The sequence below is a fragment of the Lepidochelys olivacea genome, assembly GCF_965140295.1.
Source record: "Lepidochelys olivacea isolate rLepOli2 genome assembly, chromosome: 20".
Lineage (NCBI taxonomy): Eukaryota > Metazoa > Chordata > Testudines > Cheloniidae > Lepidochelys > Lepidochelys olivacea.
The window spans coordinates 3,953,366-3,972,484 of record NC_140430.1 but is presented as its reverse complement, the minus strand read 5'-3'; the positions used below and the strand labels follow the sequence as shown (position 1 = coordinate 3,972,484).

At 60.0% G+C, this 19,119-nt stretch overlaps 1 protein-coding gene across 3 annotated transcripts; it reads right to left on the bottom strand.

The window, feature by feature from the left end:
• Positions 1 to 262: 262 nt before the first annotated feature.
• On the bottom strand, positions 263 to 17,729 carry OS9 (OS9 endoplasmic reticulum lectin). 3 transcript variants are annotated; one of them, XR_014709081.1, is made up of 16 exons: positions 17,531 to 17,729; positions 12,416 to 12,592; positions 11,782 to 11,845; positions 10,866 to 10,942; positions 9,938 to 10,036; positions 9,482 to 9,683; positions 8,893 to 9,042; positions 8,261 to 8,355; positions 7,662 to 7,704; positions 6,959 to 7,047; positions 6,327 to 6,560; positions 5,500 to 5,704; positions 4,643 to 4,810; positions 2,555 to 2,673; positions 969 to 1,696; positions 263 to 932 (listed from the first exon to the last, which is right to left on the bottom strand). XR_014709081.1 is itself a non-coding variant. In XM_084610029.1 (15 exons), exons 1-15 carry the CDS (start codon positions 17,702 to 17,704, stop codon positions 1,559 to 1,561), a joined length of 2,034 nt encoding a protein of 677 aa, XP_084466155.1. In that variant the 5' UTR covers positions 17,705 to 17,729; the 3' UTR covers positions 263 to 1,558. The 3 variants fall into 3 exon arrangements, 2 of the variants coding, with proteins under 2 accessions (XP_084466155.1, XP_084466156.1); XM_084610029.1 differs by having other exon boundaries at positions 263 to 1,696; XM_084610030.1 differs by having other exon boundaries at positions 263 to 1,696; positions 2,561 to 2,673.
• Between the last annotated feature and the right edge of the window lie 1,390 nt (positions 17,730 to 19,119).

Genomic DNA, 19,119 nt, shown 5'->3' with positions numbered 1-19,119 from the left:
CCCGTTTTCTGAGCCGGCCTGTGGGAATTTCAGCCATGAAACAGGGCTGCATCCCAGCCAGCCTTAGATGAATGAGCTGCAAGTGGGGGCTTGGGGGCCTCCTGGTGTAACTGACCCCTGGTTGCTCGCAAGGGGCCCACACGATGCAGCGGGAAACGCTTGTTTCCAGATGGCGCGAGGCCTGACAGCCCGGCAGGAACACAAGCTGCTCCGGGGGGCAGCTCGCGGCTCCACCGCAGTAAATTAGACACAGGAAGCGGACTAGTCCAGCCTGGTTTATTGATACAAATTGGATCATGGATGGTTTTCCCCCCTTTCCCTGGGGAAGTAGGGTCCCCCCACCCCGTCCAAGAGGGGGCAGGTGCTGGGGAGACCTTTACCCCACAAGCGGAGGGAAGTAAAGTGAATTGTCTCGTTAGGAGAGAGGGTGGATGGGCTCCAACGCTGCCACAGGCAGACAGAGAACCAGAGTGAGGTTTCGTTAACCCTCTGCTCCCCTGGCTCCTGCGCACGGCCACGCTGGGGGGCTCACGTCCCCCCAAACGACCCGGCCGGGGAGTTCCAGGAAACAACATGGGCTCCTGGCAATGATGGCCCCAGCTGTGCCCTGAGCCCAGCAGGGCAAGGAGAGCATGCTGGTGAACGACTGATGCAAACGAACTGAGCCACCACCCCTGGCCCTGGGGAGGCGGCAGGCCATGCTGCCCAGCTGCATCACAACCCCTGCCAGGTTTAGCAGTGGAGTGGGAGGAGCTAACCAGGCCCCGCCCCCAGCTCCAGGCCAAAACCTGCCAGCAGCTGCAGGTATTTCTCCATGTGCAGGGCCCTCAAAACGCCAGGGGCTCCAGCTCCACCCTCCCTTTGCCCAGGCACCGCGGACACGTGGGGGAGACCCCCTGCCCGCCCAGCCCAGCCTGCCCGCAGCACCCAGCCTGCCCGCAGCACCCAGCCTGCCCGCAGCACCCAGCAGCCTGGCCCTGCCCCCTGGCCTCTCCGCCGGGCACAGCTCCTGAGGGAGTGGACGGCCGGCAGAGTGCCCACAGGTGGGGACTCACCATTATTCTCATGGGGCAATGGGGTGGTAAATGGACCCCGCCAGCATGTGCTAGACGCTTCACACGGGTGCAGATGCAGCCCACGCCCACCCTTCCTTGAAGGGATCAAAGAGGATGCTCCTGCCGGCCGTTACCATGGAAATCAGTCAGTCCCTCTCCATCCTCCTAGCAGGAGCCACCCCAGACAGAGCCCCCCCGCCGGCCTGTGGGGACAGGAGGGATCAGTGCCCCCCACCCCTGAGTGCTGACGGGGGCCAGGCCCCGCTGGGCGTCCTCCGGAGAGGAGCCGTGGTGCCTTGGTTACTAGTCGATAGGGTGACCAGATGTCCCTATTTTAAAGGGACAATCCCAATATTTGGGGCTGTCTTACGTAGGCCTCTCTTACCCTGCCAACCCCCATCCCTATTTTTCACCCTTGCTGTCTGGTCCTCTGACCAGTCAAGCCAATGGGACATTCAGGGGGCGGGGGGAGGGGGTGCTGCAGGCAATCGTCTGGCGCCCGCTCAGAAATCCAGCTCCTCCGAGTCGGAGCCACCGGCTGCCGGCGCCTCCTCCGGCCGCTGCCCCCACACAAAGCGGTAGTTGTCCTCCAGCTCCTGCTGCCGCCTCCGCTCCTTGTGAGCTTCTTCCGTGCCCTGGATCTGGAGAGGCAAAGAGCAGAGGCCCATGGAGGCACTGGGTGGAGATCCCCCAGGCCGACCCTCCCACCAGCAGCGGGGAGCTCTGCTCCAGGCCCCCCGTCACCTCCCACCCTAGCCCAGGGGAGGAGGGCGCTGCCCCGTAAGGCTGGGCTCCAGGAAGAGAGCCACCAATGCTGGCGAGACCACCAGCAGGGAGGGTAAAGCTGGGATCACTGGCTGCTGGGGGACAGGAGTATCTGGGGTCAGGCTCCCTGATGGCACCAGCTGGAACCTGGAGCAGGGAGACCCCCAGAGTAGATTGGCCAGTGTCTGGGGGTCGAGACTTTGGGGGCAGAGGGGACCTGCCTGCTCTGTGTGGTCTAGGTCTACTTGATCCTGCCTCAGTGTGCGGGGCTGGACTAGCAGACCTCTCAAGGTCCCTTCTACCCCTAAGTTTCTATGGTTCTGTAATACTGAAAATGTCTCATTTTACTTTCTAGTCATGAAAACATTTGCTCTGTCCAGCTCTGCTCGGGCCCTAGCTCCCACTCACTTCCCCTGATACAGCCGTGTAGCTGGCTCATGCCCTCCTCCCCAGAGGTGGCTGCACCTCTGGGGCATCTAGCTGTTGCGAAGCAAGGAGGCTGTGTAGGTGAACGAACAGCAACGTCAGGACTCCTGGCTTCCATCCCCAGCTCTGCCACCCACTCACTGGATGGCCCGAGGAAAAGTCACTTCCCTTCTGTGACTCAGTTTTCCCCATGGGACCTGCCTTGCACGGGGATTAATCCATTAGTGGCTGCAGAACGCTCGGATGCAAGAGGCAAAGGCCCCACCCACAAGCCACAAAGGCCCCGCCCCCTGTAGCATTAGACTTGCTTTCACCAGGATATTGAAGAAAATGTCTTTGAGGTTCTTGGTGTCCTCGTCCGACAGCCAGTGGGTATCGTCCTCATCCCCAAAGCCCCCCGTCGTCACGATTTTGATCTCGATTTTACCTGTTGATCAGCGCCGTAAGCGTTAGCCCTGGTCTAGGCTCAAAGTTTGAATCAACAGCTCCAGCGCTCAGGGGTGTGAAAACTTCACACCTCTGAGCGCCGCAGCTATGCCAGCCTAGCCCCCATTGGAGACACGGTGGGGCTGATGGGAGAATGCTTCTGTCCACCCAGCTGCTGCCGTGAGAGGAGGGGAAATTTCTCCAGCGACGGGAAACCCCCTTAGTGGTGCTGCTGCAGCCCCCCCGTAGGACAGACGGGCCCTTAGCGGGTCGCCAGCGCAGGGAGAGCTGCCGAGGCCTTGGCAAAGGGCAGACCCAGGTGGCGCCGGTCAGAAAACTGGTCAATGCTAACGACACCAATTCAATTAGGGTGCATCGTTAACACTGCCCCCCCCCGCCCCCAACTTGGTAAGGCAACTCCCATCTTTTCACGTGCTGTATATTTATACCTGCTTACTGTATTTTTCACTCCATGCATCTGATGAACTGGATTTTAGCCCAGAAAAGCTAATGCCCAAATACATTTGTTAGTCTCTAAGGTGCCACAAGGACTCCTTGGTTTTTTTCCTGATACAGAGTAATCTGGGCTACCGCTCTGAAACCTGTCAGAAGACAGGCTACCGGGCTAGATGGACCTTTGTTCTGAACCAGTCTGGCCGTTCTGACAGTCCCAGAAGACAGTCTCATAAGCAAACTAGGAAAATCGGGTCTAGATGAAATTACTAGAAAGTAAAAAGACTGTACACAAAGAGCAGTTCTCAATGGTTCACTAACTGAGCGGGCAGATCTAGTGGGGTCCTGTGGGGTCAGTCCCATTCAATATTTTCATGAATGACTTGGCTGGAGAGCATGCTTATAAAATGCGCAGACATCACCACGCTGGGAGGGGTCGCTCGCACTTGGGAGGGAAGGATTCGAATACAAAACGCCGCCGTCAAATTGAAGAAGGACTGCTCTGAATCCAACAAGCTGAAACTCAGCACGGATAAGTGCAAAGAACTTCACACGGGAAGTGCGGGCGGGGGGGGAATGGAACGCACAGCTACAAAATGGGGATTAAGTGGCTAGGCTGAAAAGGATCTGGGAGTTAGAGCGGATCACAAGCGCAGCTTGAGTCACCAGCGTGACGCAGCTGTAAAAAGGGTTAAAATTCTGGGGTGCATTAACAGACGCATCAGATGCAATGCACCGGGGGGGTTGTCCGGCTCTATGCGGCTCTACGAGCTGGAGTACTGCATACTGTTCGGGGTGTCACACTTTAGGGGGCACAAATTGGAGAGAGTCGAGAGAAGAGCAACAAAAACGAACAGGTTTAGAAAACCTGACCTGTGAGGACAGGCTAAAAACCGGGCACATTTAATCTTGAATTAAAAAGAGCCGAGAGAGGACTGGATGACAGCCCCTCGTGTATCTGGGGACTTATCGAGAGGACCCATCGATCCTTCTCCAAATCCATGGAAGGTAGGACAAGAAGCAACAGGTCTGATCTGCACCAAGGGAGATTGAGGTCAGATGTAAAACTCAAAGGGGAGATCGACTCTGGGACAGGCTCCCAAGGAATCCCATCCTTGGAGGGTTTTAAGACCAGGTTGGAAAAAGCCCTGGGTGGGATAGTCACGGGTTTATTTGGTCCTGTCTCAGTGCCAGGGGCTGGACTCTAAATGACCTCTTGATGGCCCTACAATTACCAGCAGAGCCCCTTACACCCCTGGGTTTATTCAGGTTCCCCCAGTAACCCCAGTCCCACTGCTCCTGCCCTTCTAGGGGCCCCAGTTCCCTTCTCCTCAGGTCCGGCCCTGCACCAGCTCAGCCCCCTCTGGACGTGGCTCCTGAGACAACAGAAAGCGATCACTAGTGAATGGCTTACGGGAGCCCCTTCCCCTCCACCGGCAGGGCCTGGTCCCTGCCCTCGGGAGCTCCGATCCCCAGCCCCCTGGCACAGCAGTACCCTCCCCTCTGGCCAGCATTACCTTCCGCTTTCAGGCCCTCTCTCTCCAGCAGGTCCTTAACCACATTCTCAATGTGTCGCAGCTGCGGGTTCTCGCTGCCCATCTCTCTCACCCTCAGCTCCTTCTGCAGGGGGCTGCCTGGCTTTATCCTAGTGACCCTAACCTTCACATGCCCGTCCGAGTCGGCCTCTGAGACAGAAGGTTACAGAGAGGGGCTTCAGTGCCCAGGGCTGGCACCGCGGGGGGCAGGCGGCTCTGTGCGCTTCGGGAGCTATGGCCGAAGCGGTCACTGTTCACAGGTGTGTAAGTGCAGAGGCCAGGCCGCTGAGGGCAAATGCTGACAGTTACGGCCCCACTTTGCCAAGCCGCCTGGGGTTCCCACCCCGTTTAGGCATCCCCCTCCGGGATTCCCGCTGGGGTTACGCAGCCCCAAGTGGCCATCAGAAAGCACTTCCCCAGACCGGTGGTCCCCCTGCCCACGGGCACTGTGTTCCGGTGTGAGAGAAACAGCAATTCCAACCCCTCTGCTCAGCTCCGAGCGTAGTACAGAGTTCAGGCCCACTGCTGCCCCAACCCGGACACCATCCCCAACTCTCCCATGGGAGATCTACCGGGGCAATGTCCTGCTGCACAGGGGGAGTGATCCCCAAGCTCAGCTCCAGAAGCTGTGGGGGCGGGGAGGGGGGAGAAGGGAGCTCTGAGCAGCCCTGATGCAAAGAGTTCCTCAGATGGGGCCGGGCCTGGGCCAGATTTCCAGACACTACACCTTTAAATGCATGCCATCGCACCTCCTTGAAGATGACACGGGCAGAGCAGCCCAGGGGTGGATATAAGCAGCCCGGGGAATCAAAGAACCACACGCACACCTCGGAGCATACCAGCTGCTTGCTTATCCAAGTGGTTCGCGCTGCTCCTGGCTGAGTCTCCCTCGCCCTCCTCTTCCTCCTCCTCCTCCCCTTTCTCGGGCGCTTTGCCGCCATCCAGCTTGTCCATCAGCTTGTTGAGGGTGGAGGCCAGTGACTTGGAAGCGTGGTTCCGATCAAACTCGCCCTTCAGGCCCTCTGTCTCCAGCTCATCCTCCACCTGGGAGCGGAAGCCGTTACCTCCCACAGGCCAGGTTGAGCCACAGAGCAGCGATCTGACCCCGCTGATGCCAGCCCAAGCCCTCACGGCCTTCCCCCAACAGCGAGGGCACCTTGCCCTCCGTCCTGGGGCACAGTGGCTAGGGAGTACCATACCGGTGTGGCTCCGTCACCCCCTAGTGGCTAGAGGAAATACTGCCTCCAAACCTGATCCCTTTGCCCATGCCCTTAAAGCCAGAGGTTTGGGGATCACTCCCCAGTGACCTCCCCAGTGTCATGGCTACAAGTAACGGTGCCAAAGGAAAAAGGTGGGAGAGGCCACTGGGAGCCTGGCACTGGCAGAAATATCCACGTGCCCGTGGGGCATGAACGCTTCCCGATGCCCTCAGGATGGGCAGCCGGCACATGGGTCTCCCTGCACGGCCCCTGCGCTGCGAGGAAGGGGCGCTGCCCATGCCCCAGAAGCCTTCCCGACAGCAGCAAGGGTCTGTGCCCAGAGGTCGGGATCCAGCTGCACCCCAGGGAGGGCAGAGAGGAGACAGGGCTGAAAAGAGGGGACACCCCAGTGTCAGACACGGGATGAGGGGGGAGTGGGGAGGCAGGGGCCACTCCCTCAGTCTCACCTCGTCAATGATGTTGTCGAACTGCTTCTCCATTTCCATTTTCACCTCCTCCTTCAGCTTGGCCTGCTCCGAGCTGGGCAGCAGGATGTCCTCCAGCTCCTCCTCAAACTTCCCCAGCAGGTCGTCGTCCTCCTCGTCATCGTCCTCCTCCGGGCGCTCGCTCCCAGTTGCCGGAGCCTCCTCGGTCCTCGGGGCCTCCTGGCTCTTCTCCAACTCACTCGCCTTCTCTTTCCCCTGGGGGGAAACAGGCATCAAGACACTCCCCACACTCAACGTGTTAGAACGGCCACATGGGGTCGGACCAAAGGTCCCGCTAGCCCTGTATCCTGTCTTCCGACAGCAGCCAACGTCAGGTGCCCCAACAGGAATGAACATGAATCTCTCTCAGAGCTGGCCTGTGTAGTCAGGGAGGGTTAGCATCCCAGAGGGGGAAACTGAGGCACAGAGCAAGGCCAGGACCAGCTCACATTAACAGAGGGAGTCAAAGTCAGCGCTAGATCAGGCCTGCCCCCGAGCCAGGTATCCAGTTGTTAACGCTCATTACCTAGGGTCAACAGATCACCTGCCCATGAAGGGCGAGTGCCGTGGGCTAAGAGCACCGATGGAGAACACCACACCAGGCCCCCACGTACCTTCTTGGTGCTTTCCTTCAGTGCCTCGATAAACTGGACTAGATCCCCTGGGCTCCGGATCACTTTGAAGTGGATTTTTTGCTGGAAATCTGAAAGAGGCCAGAGAAACAGGAACATCTGAGGCTCTGTGCTGGAAAGAGCCAGTCCCCTCCCGGCGCATGCAGATACAGCCCCTTGCCAAGACAGTTCTGAAGGAGAACCAGACAGAGCACCCTTGGGATTCCCACGGGGGCACAGATTTTAACCCCCAACGTCCCAGAGCGCCAGGCACTCTGCCAGCGAAGGTTCATCCGATCACTCAGGGAGCTGACGCACCAGCTCCAGCCTCCTGGCAGAGCAGGAAGAGATGTCCACCTGTGTTTTATCAGGGCCCTAAAACGGACTGCTGGCTTCGTGGCCAATGGTTTGAGCACCACATCCGAGATCAGGATTGCAAATCGCAGTAACACTCAGTAGATGTTCTTTGGCTTGTTATTGCCAAATTTACACCCCGACACTGAAGCTGTGCCAGGCAGGTTCCCTGGGGTTTATGCTCGGGTTTCACCCCCCCATCCCCTTCTGGGGTCAAAAGCATAAGGGCACGTCTACACTGAGACCACAGGGTGTGATTGTAGCCGACATATCCCCCCCAGGACTCCCCACAACCTCCCCTGTGGAGTTATGGCCCAGAGAGGTTTGCCCCAGGACTCTATTAGACACTCACCAGCCTGGTGATCATCTGCCGGCTTCACAGCGTACTCGTCCTCCTGCAGCGGGGACGAGACCAGGAGTTTAGAGCGACACGGGGGACTCCAGACACAGCTCCCCCAGGGACGGGGGGGAGGCGGGAAAATTACTCAGCCATGACTGCACCAGCTACAGCACCGGGGAGCCGCACTCCTGATTTGCCAACCGCAAAGCCACTGCTGTTTAGCCTTGTCCTACCCAGGCCAGGCAACAGGGCAAACTGCTCCCCAGCAGTGGGGCTCGGCAGCAGCTCCCGTGGGACCCCAGGGGGCTCTGCTGGGGAGCGCCTGGCTGGGGCAGAAGGGAAGACAATCGACGTGCTGCTCAGCAGCACCACGTGGTGGCAGACCCAGGATCACTAGAGGAGTTGGCGGGGGCTCTGCGTCAGCGAAGTGAGGGGGAGCCGCTGTCCGCACCCCACGAAGCACGGAGCCTTGACACAGCTGCCACAGGCCCCACCCCAGGATGAGAGCAGCGGGAACGGTGCCCGGCATGGCTGCCCCAGCTTCCTGGCTCAGACCACAGCGAGCCAGCAAAGCCAGAATGTGTATGGGGGGCACAGGACAGAGCTGTTACCTTGGTGTGGTCCGGCAGGTCGCCTGCCCTGAGTGTGCTACCCCCGAAGTCGGTGTCTTCCCCCGGGCCAGCTCTGGGGGTTTCCCTGGGAGCGGCTGGCACAAACCAAGGAGAAAACGTCACCGCAGAGCCGACCCACGCAGCTAAAGTCCTGGGGAGGCTGCAGAAGTGCTCTGGGCGCCGGGGCAGCCTCAGGCCCTTGCGTGAGCTTCCCACGTTCCCAGTCTCACCAGCCTAGGCAGCCGGGAGCCCTCCATCTCCCTGCAGCCACCCTTGACGGGAGCAGGATCTCGCCCCGGCCCGCCCAGCTGTTTCGCTCTCCCATAGTGCCCATGGCACCTCGTCAGCACTCAGTGCGGTGGCTCCTGAATGCGGAGGGGAAGGCCCTTGAGCCACATGGCCCCACCCACGCCCAGCGCGCCCCGGCAGCGCTAATGCTGGGGCACCACCAGATCCTCGCGCGCCCCCACAGGGGTGTGAGGGGACGCCTGTTCCCTTTCGCGGGAAGCCGGCGGGGCCCCCTGCCAGGCGCACCAGGAGATCTCAGCAGAGCGCCCCGAGCCTGGGCAGCGGACAGGGCTGTCCACAGGGATCACGAGCACCCAGAGATCAGTGCGAAGAAGCTCCCATACCGTCCGCTTCCTGCTCCTCGTGGAGGGGGTGGGCTGGCTCCACACCTTCCGGGTGCTGGGTGGCAGGGTTGGGATCGCGCTCGTTCCACAGCCTTGTGTCCAGGGTCTTCAGCTCCTCGGAGAGCTCTTCCACCTTGCGCTTGGTGTCGACTGCATTGGCCAGCGTAGATGGGATTTGAATCACCACAGAGGCCCTGCCCACCCTGGGGAAGGAGGGGGCGGGGCAGCCCGAGAACCCGCCCAACCCTGGGGGGAGGAGCAGCCCGAGAACCCGCCTACCCCAGGGGTGGGGCAGAAAGGGGGAAGCCTGAGGGAAGGAGGAGGGGGGCCAACACCAGGGTGGGGAGGAGGGGGCGGAGCAGCCCGAGAACCCACCCACCTAGGGGTGGGGCGGAAAAGGGGAAGCCTGAGGTGGGGGAGGAGGGGGCCCACCCCGGGGGGAGAGGCGGGGGTGGGGCAGCTCGAGAACCCGCCCTACAGACGGTTGGGATCAGCTGGGCTGGGACGAGCCCTGACATGAGCTGCTGTTGCAGGCCCTGGGAGGGGCTCAGATTTAGACCCTGTCCCCCCGCGCCCCCCAGATACTCACACACTTGGGCTTGGACATAGTCCACATACTGAGCCGGGCTCAGGGCTGGGTGGCAGCGGATGGCCTGGGGGGTGGCCGTGGAGGGCGGTCGCAGGAAGGGGTGGTGGCAGATGCGGGTGGTGTGAATGGTCAGGACATAGGAACAGGACTGCGGCTCGTCCACCCGGGCGATGTAATCCCCAGAGCCCTCTTCACACAGGAACTGCCGCCGGGGGGGGAAAAAAACAGGGTTAAGGTGACCTGGGGCTCCCGGAGGGGCCTGCCGGTCATCCTGCCACGCCCGAGGGGCTTGTCCGCCTCCGCCCCTTCCCCACGCCCCCCCCCAGTCACTGCTGGCGTTTTAAACAGCGGAGAACCCAGGCCACAGAGAGAGGCTGCCCTGCCCCCTCTGTCTTCAGGGAGTCTCCCCGGCTCACCCCAACTCCAGAGAATTGACACCCCCCACACGCCACTTACCCTGACTTCAGCTTCCCTGGGCTGCCCGCTCAGGTCACACTTGGAACCGTTGCCGTACATCTGGCTGTGGTACCGTTTGAGCCTGTGCTGTTTCGAAGCCTAGGAAGGTGAATTTTGGACGAGAGCATTAAAGCTCCCAACTTCACAGTCCACACGGAGCTGGACTGGGGGCTGTCTCCGGGGGTCTCAAAGCACCCCACACACCAAGCCGCTCGGAGATAGTTGGGAGATATTCCGCTCGGAGATAGTTGGGAGATATTCCGCTGGGAGACAGTTGTCCCTGTGACGATGTGACTCAGCAGGGAGGGGGGAGTGTTGACCTGGGAATGTGCCCTGGGGATGGGAGACCTGAGAGCCTGTCACCTGAGCCAGGAGGGGGAGGTGACACCTCTGCCCAGGAATGTGAACAGAGGCTGCAGCAGGGAACCTGCTGGGTGGGTTTAGTTCAGTTTGGGACTGGGGAGAGGAACACAGGGAACCCCAGGGCTGGGGTCTAAGCTCCCTGCTCCCCCAGAAGGACGTGACTGAGGGGTCCTGGTTGTACCCACAAGCTCTGTTTTGGACTGTGTTCCTGTTGTCCAATAAACCTTCTGTTTTACTGGCTGGCTGAGAGTCTCAGTGGATCCCAGGAAGAGGGGTGCAGGGCCTGGACTCCCCCACACTCCGTGACAGTCCCATTTTACAGACAGGGAAACCGAGGCAGCTAAAGTTACTTCCCGGGTCACATAGCGAGTCAGTCTCCTGCTCTGCCCATCAGGGCCCACTGTCAGGAGGGTAGAGCTTGCAGGGACTTATGGCGGAATTGCATGCCCTGTTTGCTAAGCCAGCACTAGACAAACCCCCAGGCAAGCCCATCTCCCTTCTCCCAAACCTAGAGCACCGGGGGGGTCACACTTCAGCACAGCACAGGAGTCCAAGAAGCACCAACCTTTGCCGTCTCGTTGTCCCAGTCGAACGCCGACTGATAATACCCGAGGTAGAGGATGTCTCCTTTAATTTCAGACTCTGGGAAACAAACAGCGACACAGAGCGACCCACGTTAGAGCGCGCTAAACCCCTGGGGGGCCCCGGCGGGAGACACCCCCCCCCCGGAAGGCTGGCCAGTGGCTCCAGCACTCACCTGGGACTCGGGATGCTGCTCTGCCGCAGACTTCCTGCGGGACAGTGGGGACAACAGCATTGCCTGCCTCAGTGTGAGGACAAACCCACCGGAGACATGGTATTAGGAGTCCTGTTAATTCCTCGCCCTGACACGGTATCCCGGCCCAGATCAGATTCAGGGGAAGGGCTGGATGCTGGCCCAGTCTCTGGGGGTAAAACCCCTTTTGCTAAGGGCACCTCACCGAGATCAAACACTGAGCGTCCTCTGCCCACACTGCACCCAAGCGCCCCGCACAGGTGTGTCACTTTCCACCCAGAGGAGACCTAAGGGGGCCACCCCTTGTGCAGCTGGCAGAGGGGTCGGAGGTGCAGTGAGCCCACACCTGTGACAGGAAGCCCCAGAGGGGGATTGGATACCGGATGCCATGGGGGTGGGAGGGGATCTAGTGAAAGTGATCACAGCAGAGAAGCCACGGCCCCTGTGCCCTTTATCTCCGGCCATCTACCCGGGCACAGCTGAGGCGGGCACACCAGGTTCTTTCATATCCCGAGCGTTGAAATTGGGCAGCTTTCCCATCTCCCAGCCAAACTCACTGAGCGAGCCCAGGCCAGGCACCCTCAGAGATGAGCGGCTGGACGCGTTCTCGGGTGAGGGTGCCTGTATAAATCCACCCGCCACCCACACACCCCCCTCCCGCTGGGGCCCCGCAAACAGCCAGGGGACGAGGCAAGGGGAGGGTTACCTTCGACGTGGTATTGCTGGATGTGTTTCCCATAGCAGAACTCATACGTCCACCAGTCCTTGGTCTGGGAACAAGGCAGCGGCAACAGGGTTAAGTTCAACGAAGCCCCCGCACCCCAAAACCTTCACATGTACCCCAAAACCTGCCATCGGCCATGTCCCCAGCCAAGATCCTGTGGAGCCCAGAGATCACCCCAGCACTGGTTGGAGCAAACCCTTGGGCCTTTCCTTGCTCCGCCCGGGATCTCCCGACTGTTTGCATTCTGAGGGAAGCTCTCACACCAACAGCCAGGCCCCCGGGGACAGCTGACGCTGGCTGTTGCTGGGCCGGTCGGGGGGGGACACCCTGCATGTTACCGGCTTGCTGGGATCAGGTGCTCTGGACTGACAGCTCAGCGGGGAGACAGCCCCCCGGAGGAACCCCTGAACATCAGCCCCCTCAGGACAGGGGGCCAAGAAGATGGACGCAATTCCCTCAGCCTAATTAACAGCCGCCGTTTCCTAGAACTGCAATGGAGGGGGGCCGGGAAAGGGTGGCCAGTGAGCCACAGACCCGGCTGTGGGCACCACAACCCCTTGGCCCCCTGCATTCCTCAGTTCTGCTCCCGGCCCCCAGCGTGCGGTGGCAGGCTCACCTTTACAAGGCAGGGAGCAGCCTCCATCGGCCTCAGCAGATCCGAGATGCCCAGCCCGTGGTAACTCTGCGGTGGCTCCGCGGCGTCCCGGTGGATCCTCACGGCGGCGGACGGCAGGCGGCACTCGTACGTCTGCTTGTACTTGGACGAAACGATCACCACGTCCTCCGACTTGCTCTAGGAAAGCGCAGGCAGCGAAATCAGCGCAGGAGAACAGGGCCCGCGCGAACGGCGGCTCTCCACGCAGGCGCTGCTGGCCAGGACACCGAGTGCTACAACCCAGAACGGGATGCCGGCAGCGGGCGATCCAGGGCTGCTAGTCTTAGCGGAGGTCCCATGGAGCAAAAAGGTGCCACCCTGGTAGCTAGATGCTCTGCCTTTCTCTTGTTCCTGCCATACCAGGATTTCATTAAGCCTCGGGCAGCGTGAGGCACACGCCCCCCATTTTGCAGGCGGAGGAATTAAGGTGCAAAGGGGTGACATAACAAAGGTGTCCAGGTCAGTGGCAGGACTGGGAATAGAACCCAAGTCTGCTGCTCGCCCCTCGGCCAAACTGAAAGGAAAGACTCTTCGGAACCCAAAATCCTCCCTGAACCCAGCCCAAAAGCTGGCTCTTCTCCACCATTCACCGCGGCGGCTCTGGCTGCAGGAGAAAGTGGCTCTGCTTAGCTGCAGCTGTCCCCCTGAACCCATTTAAACGGGTGCAATCCCCAGTGGGGAGGCTGCAACCCATCCCTAACGGCCTCAAGCTAAACTGGAACAAGCAGCCCTGAAATCTAAAGCAGAGCGGCCATGAGGGAGGTGGTACCAATTTCGCTACCCTGCTTTGACAAAGCAGCTTTTGTTAAGCCAGTGCTGAGAATGTCAATTCTGAGAGTCAGTGTTGCCTAATGGGTAGAGCACTGAATTTGGACTCAAAAGACCCAGGTTCTAGTCCAAGCTCTGCCAGCGACCTGCTGGGTGACCTTGGGCATGTCACTTCCCCACTCCGTGCCTCAGTTTCCCCATCTGTGAAAGCGGGTTAGCAACACTGACCTTTATAAGCCATTTTGAGGTTGGCCACTGCACGGTGCTAGGTAAGAGGTAGGTATTATTTCTGACAAGACCCTCTTCACGTCGCATATGTACAGACCCATCACAATGGGGCCCAGCTTACTTTGAAACCCAGCCCCATTCCAGTTCAGCCAACCTCTGCTCGTCAGTGCCAGGGGAAGCATGGATGGCGTTGGCAGAAGCATCACGCCCCAGGAGCAGCTGATGCCAGGAGGTTCATTTAGAGCCTGTTTCAAGTTTCCTTGGCAGCTTTGCCATGTAAATGCAGCTCCCCCCACCACCCCTGTAGGGAGCTCCTGGGCACAGGAGGTGGGAAGTCAAGGCCCAGCCTGGGAGATCCTTAAATACAAAGAGAGGCGTCTCCGTTAGCCTCAGGCTTGGCCATCTCAGGAGCAGGGGTTTTCTTGAGACTCTGGGGCAGTTTTAGCGGGGGAGGCTTTTTGGGTTGTTCAGACTTTGCCCTCTTCCCTGCGCCAGCCACCTATTTGAACCCTTCCCGACCCGGAGCTCCTGCTCTTTGGGGCCACTGGCAGCAGAGCTGGCCAGGAAACAAGGCCTTTGAAATGAAAGAGGGGTTTTTTGAGAATCGGGCATGAGGGGAGGAGCTCCACAAAGTCCTGGCTTCACGCAGTCCCATGCCCAAGGAGCAGGCTACCTTCATGAGGGTAAAAGGTAACGAACCCAAACAGGCTGCGTGGCACCTAGAGGAAACCGACACCCCTTGGGTATCAGCTAGAGGGCACTGGAGGTCATTTGAGAGCAACAGTCCCTCTAACACCAAAGGTCCTGACCTCAGGACACCCCCACAAGCCTTGCTGAGGCCCCCTTTGCTCAGGGGTCAGCTCCCAAAGTAAGGGATCTGGACCTGGAAACCCTCCTCCCACCTTGCTGGGCTGGCTAACTCGGGCAGCCGCCGGCAGGATTCTGAAGTGCTTCAAAACTCCCCCCCCCCACCGAGTTGCAGCCCCCTCTGGGGCAGGGATCAGCAGAGCACAGCACCCTGCACACAAGTGGGAAAGCTCGGCGGAGGACTCCAGTGCCAACCCCTCAGCCAATGCATCAGTCCGCATGGCGGTGCACTAGGCCCCTAGACACCAGGGCACCTGGCAGCCCAAAGATCCGCTTCTGCTTTTAATAAAGAGAAGTTTTGGTTTCCATGCAACTGCGGAAGCGTAGGAGAGACAGCTCAGCCTCAGAGAGAGACACCCAAATCTAGCCATGGGAAGGGCTTGAGGTAAACAAGAGTAATGAGGAAGTGCTACGACTCCACAGGCAGGCTGTCACGGAGTCCCCGGGCGATGCTCTGGGACTGCTCCCCATGAAGCCAGGCAGGACTCTGGGGAAGTCTCCTCTCTGGGAGCAGCTTGTCTTCAGGACACACAGCTCACCCGGCTCCACCTTCCTGGGTCTGACCTCGGAGAATTCAGCCTCCTCTGCCCCTCCCTGTGCTTCTCACAGCGAGTCCGCTCAGGCGGGGTCCGGGGGGGGCCAGAGGATCCTGCCCCCCAACTCCGCAGTCAGACGTGACTCTCAGCCAGCCAGTGAAACAGAGGTTTATTAAACGACAGGAACATGGTCTAACACAGAGCTTGTAGGTGCAGAGAACTGGACCCCTCAGCTGGGTCCATTTTGGGGTCAGTGAGCCAGACAACCACGTCTGCACTTCACTCCATGTCTCCAGCCAGCCCCCAAACTGAAACTCTCCCCAGCCCCTCCTCCTCTGGGCTTTGTCCCTTTCCCAGGCCAGGAGGGCACCGGATTCCTTTGTTCTCCAACCCTTTAGCACTCACCTTGCAGGGGAGAAGGGCCCAGGCCATCAGTTGCCAGGAAACAGGGTGTCGGCCATTCTCTGTGTCCAGACCCCTGCACACACCTGCCCTCCAGGGCTCTGCAATGATCATACACCCTTACCCCACCCCCTAGATACTTAAGAACTGCTTAGGGGAAACTGAGGCACCCCCACACTATTCAGAGGAAACATTAAGAACAGTCCTGCTTCGTCACACAGGCATCTAAGAATAGACAGCCTGCCATGGAATTACCAACCCACATCAGCCATCACACACACACACCCCCTCCCCCCACACCTTTCCCCAGCCTTTGTCTGATTTCTGCTCCCGTTTTTCAGGGCAGGAGCTGCACCACCTCCATATGTGTTCACCTCTGGCAAGCACCGCTCCAATCTAAATAAATCTTCAGGCACCAAAACGCGTGGGCTTTATTATATATATATAGCCCGGTAGCATCTACAGACCTCAGCCAAGATGGCAGCCCCGTTGTGCAACACAGGGCAAGCCACAGTCTCTACCCTGCGAAGATAAAGGGCGAGAGAACCGGAGTACTGGGGAACAAAGCAATTCAGGCCCTGCCCTACAAACAGATTTTATTCTGGCATAACTACTTCGGTTACGGGCAGCGATTTCTTCTTTACCAAAACAGTTTGACCCATATGACGCCTACAGCAGATGCAGTCATACGGGCACAGCTTATGCCCTTAAATTGCGTCCACACTGGGGAGGACGGGGTGCAACACGTTACCAATACCTGTATCATTTGAACGGTTCACTACCCAACTCGTGAGTTTAGATGATGCCTACGCGACTTGCCCGGAGTCACAGGACTCGTCTTCGAGTTTCTGCCAAAGCAAAGCAGCCACGTGCAGACGAGCTGGCTCTAGTATTTACAAAGCATGAAGTGCCCAAAATAAAGTCCAGGGTGACCCATTAGATTCCTTTCCAGCTCTTTAGTAGCTGGCAGGAAGCTTTCAGGATGCAAACACAAGCCAAAAACAGACACTTTTATCCCAAGTCTCCCTCTGGGCCAGCGCTGTGCATGAAGAATCAGGTGGCCTTTTGCTGTCAGAAAGCGACAGCGGTTTTAGGGTATTTCCATCTGTCTTTGCCCTTCTCCCCAACCCTTCCGGAGCCGTCGCTGATCCCGAGAGGAAGGGAGCCAGAAAGCAGAGCCAGGTGCATGCGGCCGCGCCAGAATTAGCTATTTCAAAGCACAGGGGAGATCGATAGCATTAAACCACAGCTCGTAAGTCTGCCGGTCCCGCCCACGTGCCCCTTTGTCACAAGCAAAGAGGAGGCACCAGATGGTGGAAGTCCCAAGTGCAGCTGTTCGACCTCTGCCAGAGAAGTAAACACAGGCACCAGGGGAAGCGTCCTGCCAGTGTGGAGAGCGTCCAGGATGCTGCGGAGTCTGCACAGGGCAAGGGCGAGGGGCTGCCACAGCCTGCGCCATGATGGGGTGGATAGTTGGGAACAGAATAAAGGGGCCTTGTTTTCTAGGCGCACCAGGTCTGATGTGGCCCCAGGATTGGGGGGATGGGATAGCTGATGGGGAGTTCTGCATGGGCCTGGCCCCTTCACTTCACATCGCTTGCTAACCAGGCCCTCACCCAACCCACCTCCCCTAACACCCCTGCTCCCCCAACTCAGCCCCATCACCTCCCACTCCCCTGGGACATCTTTGCCCTTGGCCCCTGCTCTCCAGCCCGCCCCCCTCCTCTTGCCCATTTATGCCCCTGACCTGCCCTCAACTCCTCAACCCCCCTTCACCCACCTACCCCACCCCAGCCCCCCTCAAACCCCAGTCTTACCCCTACCTAACACTCCCAGCATCCCCCCCCCGCTCAGTGCCAACTCCTATGCCAGGTCTCCCCACTCTGCTCTCCCTCGACCCCAACAGCTCATTCCCTGACCCAACCCTCACATAAACGCTGGTCCTGGCCCCCCAACTCCTTGGGTCCACTTTGGCCCCCACACATTCCCCAGCTAACTTGCACCCTGGCCCAGCCGCCCTCAGCCCCCACACATCCAACCTCACTAGTCCCCCGACCACCTATCCAGTGGGGCCCCATCACCCCCCGGCCCGCCCCCCCCGCACGCACCTGCCCGGCCCCCCCCACAGTTGACGCCCCCCCGCCGCAGGCACCTCCCCCCTGGGCCGCCCCCCCCGCACGCACCTGCCCGGCCCCCCCCCACAGTTGACGCCCCCCCGGTCCGCCCCCCCGCCGCAGGCACCTGCCCCCCCCGGGCCGCCCCCCCCCGCACGCACCTGCCCGGCCAGCACGGGCTCGGCGGCGATCTCGATCCCGTACTTCAGCTCGTTGAGCTCCTGCAGGTTCAGGCTCCCCGCGGCCCCGGGCAGCGGCCGCCCCGGCCCCAGCAGCGCCAGCACCAGGAGCAGCCCCGGCTCCGGGAGCCCCCGGCCCCGCCGCGCCTCCGCCATCTTCCCCGAGCCGCCTGCCCTCACCGCTGCTTCCGCCCTGCTCCGCGCCGCCGCGCTCGGGCCCGTCCGCGCGGCCGCAGCGAGCGCTGCCAGTGGGCCGAGGCTGTGCCAATCAGCGGGGCTGGCTTCTCATTGGCGAATCCCCTGGGACGGCCCATAAGCAGCGAAGCCGGAGTGGGGCTGGGACGGAGCTGGCATCTGGCGAGGGCGGATTGGGCCGAGTCAGCGCTCTCGGGAGCCAATCATGAAGGCGAGGCCCGCCTCGTCTGATGACGTCATCAGAGCTCTTAAAGGGCAAGAGCAGCCCCGAGAGAACAATAGCCCTGTGGGGGGAGGGAAGATACATTGTATCTCACTAACTGGGTGGGGGGGAGAGAGCCAAGCTGATTGGTTTGGGGTCACATGATAAAAAGGGCCTCCCTGGGGCCTGGGGCAGGTGGCAGGTGCTAGGGTGGAGCCCTGGCCAGGTGAGGTGTCAGTGGGGAGCCCAAGCTGCAGGGAGTCCCCCCAGGGGGCAGGGGCTGAGCCACGCGATGGGTGTTTGTGGGGCCCAGGCTCAGGGGGTGGGTGATGGGGCAAGCCCTGGGGAGGGGCGTAAGGCAACAATGCGGGCAAGGGGTGGCGCCCATCCTGGGGGGCAGGGGAAGGGGGCAGCCCAGCTGCCATGGTGGGGCAAGGTGTGACCCATGTGGGCTGGGAGCCCCCTGCGGACCCTCCTGACGAGGGGGTGTGGCACCCTCACCGGCACCGGGGGCTTGTCTACGCTGCAGCCACGCGTAGACACTTCTTACCTCTGTTGGTGCAGCTCATCCGCCTCTCCCAGAGACGGGAGCTCGGTCAACTGAAGAATTCTTACCTTGATCGAGCTGCACCTACCCTGGGGGTTAGGTCAACCTAACGACCGCGCTCAGGACTTGCAGTGTTTCCACAGCCCTGAGCAACATAGCGAGGTTGAGCTAATTTTTAAGTGTAGACCAGCCCTGAGGCTCCCGTTGGTTCCTTGGGTTCCCAGTTCCTCGGCCGTGGCCAATTTCATTTTAAAATGCATCCGTGTAAGATAGAATTTTTAGAAATTTCCTCCCGTGAATGTGCTTGGATGTGATCAAAATTGCAGTGACTAATTCGTTGAGTGAATCAGTAAGGAGCTGAGTTTTGACTGACCGTGCGTGACAAAATAAGCATCGTGTCACCCAAGTGACCCATCCCCGCAACTGTTGGACGGTTCGGAAGGAGCTGGGACACGCCACCCTGCACCCAGAGCTTCGTTCTTCAGCAATATGCTGCCCCCTGTTCTGCCCCCTCCCCACACTCCTATTGCATGTAGGGCTTGAAGAAGGAGCTGGGTTTGAGCTGGCTGCATGTGACAAAATGTGTCTCGGATTGCCCCGAGTGACTTGGCCCTGCGATCTCTATAC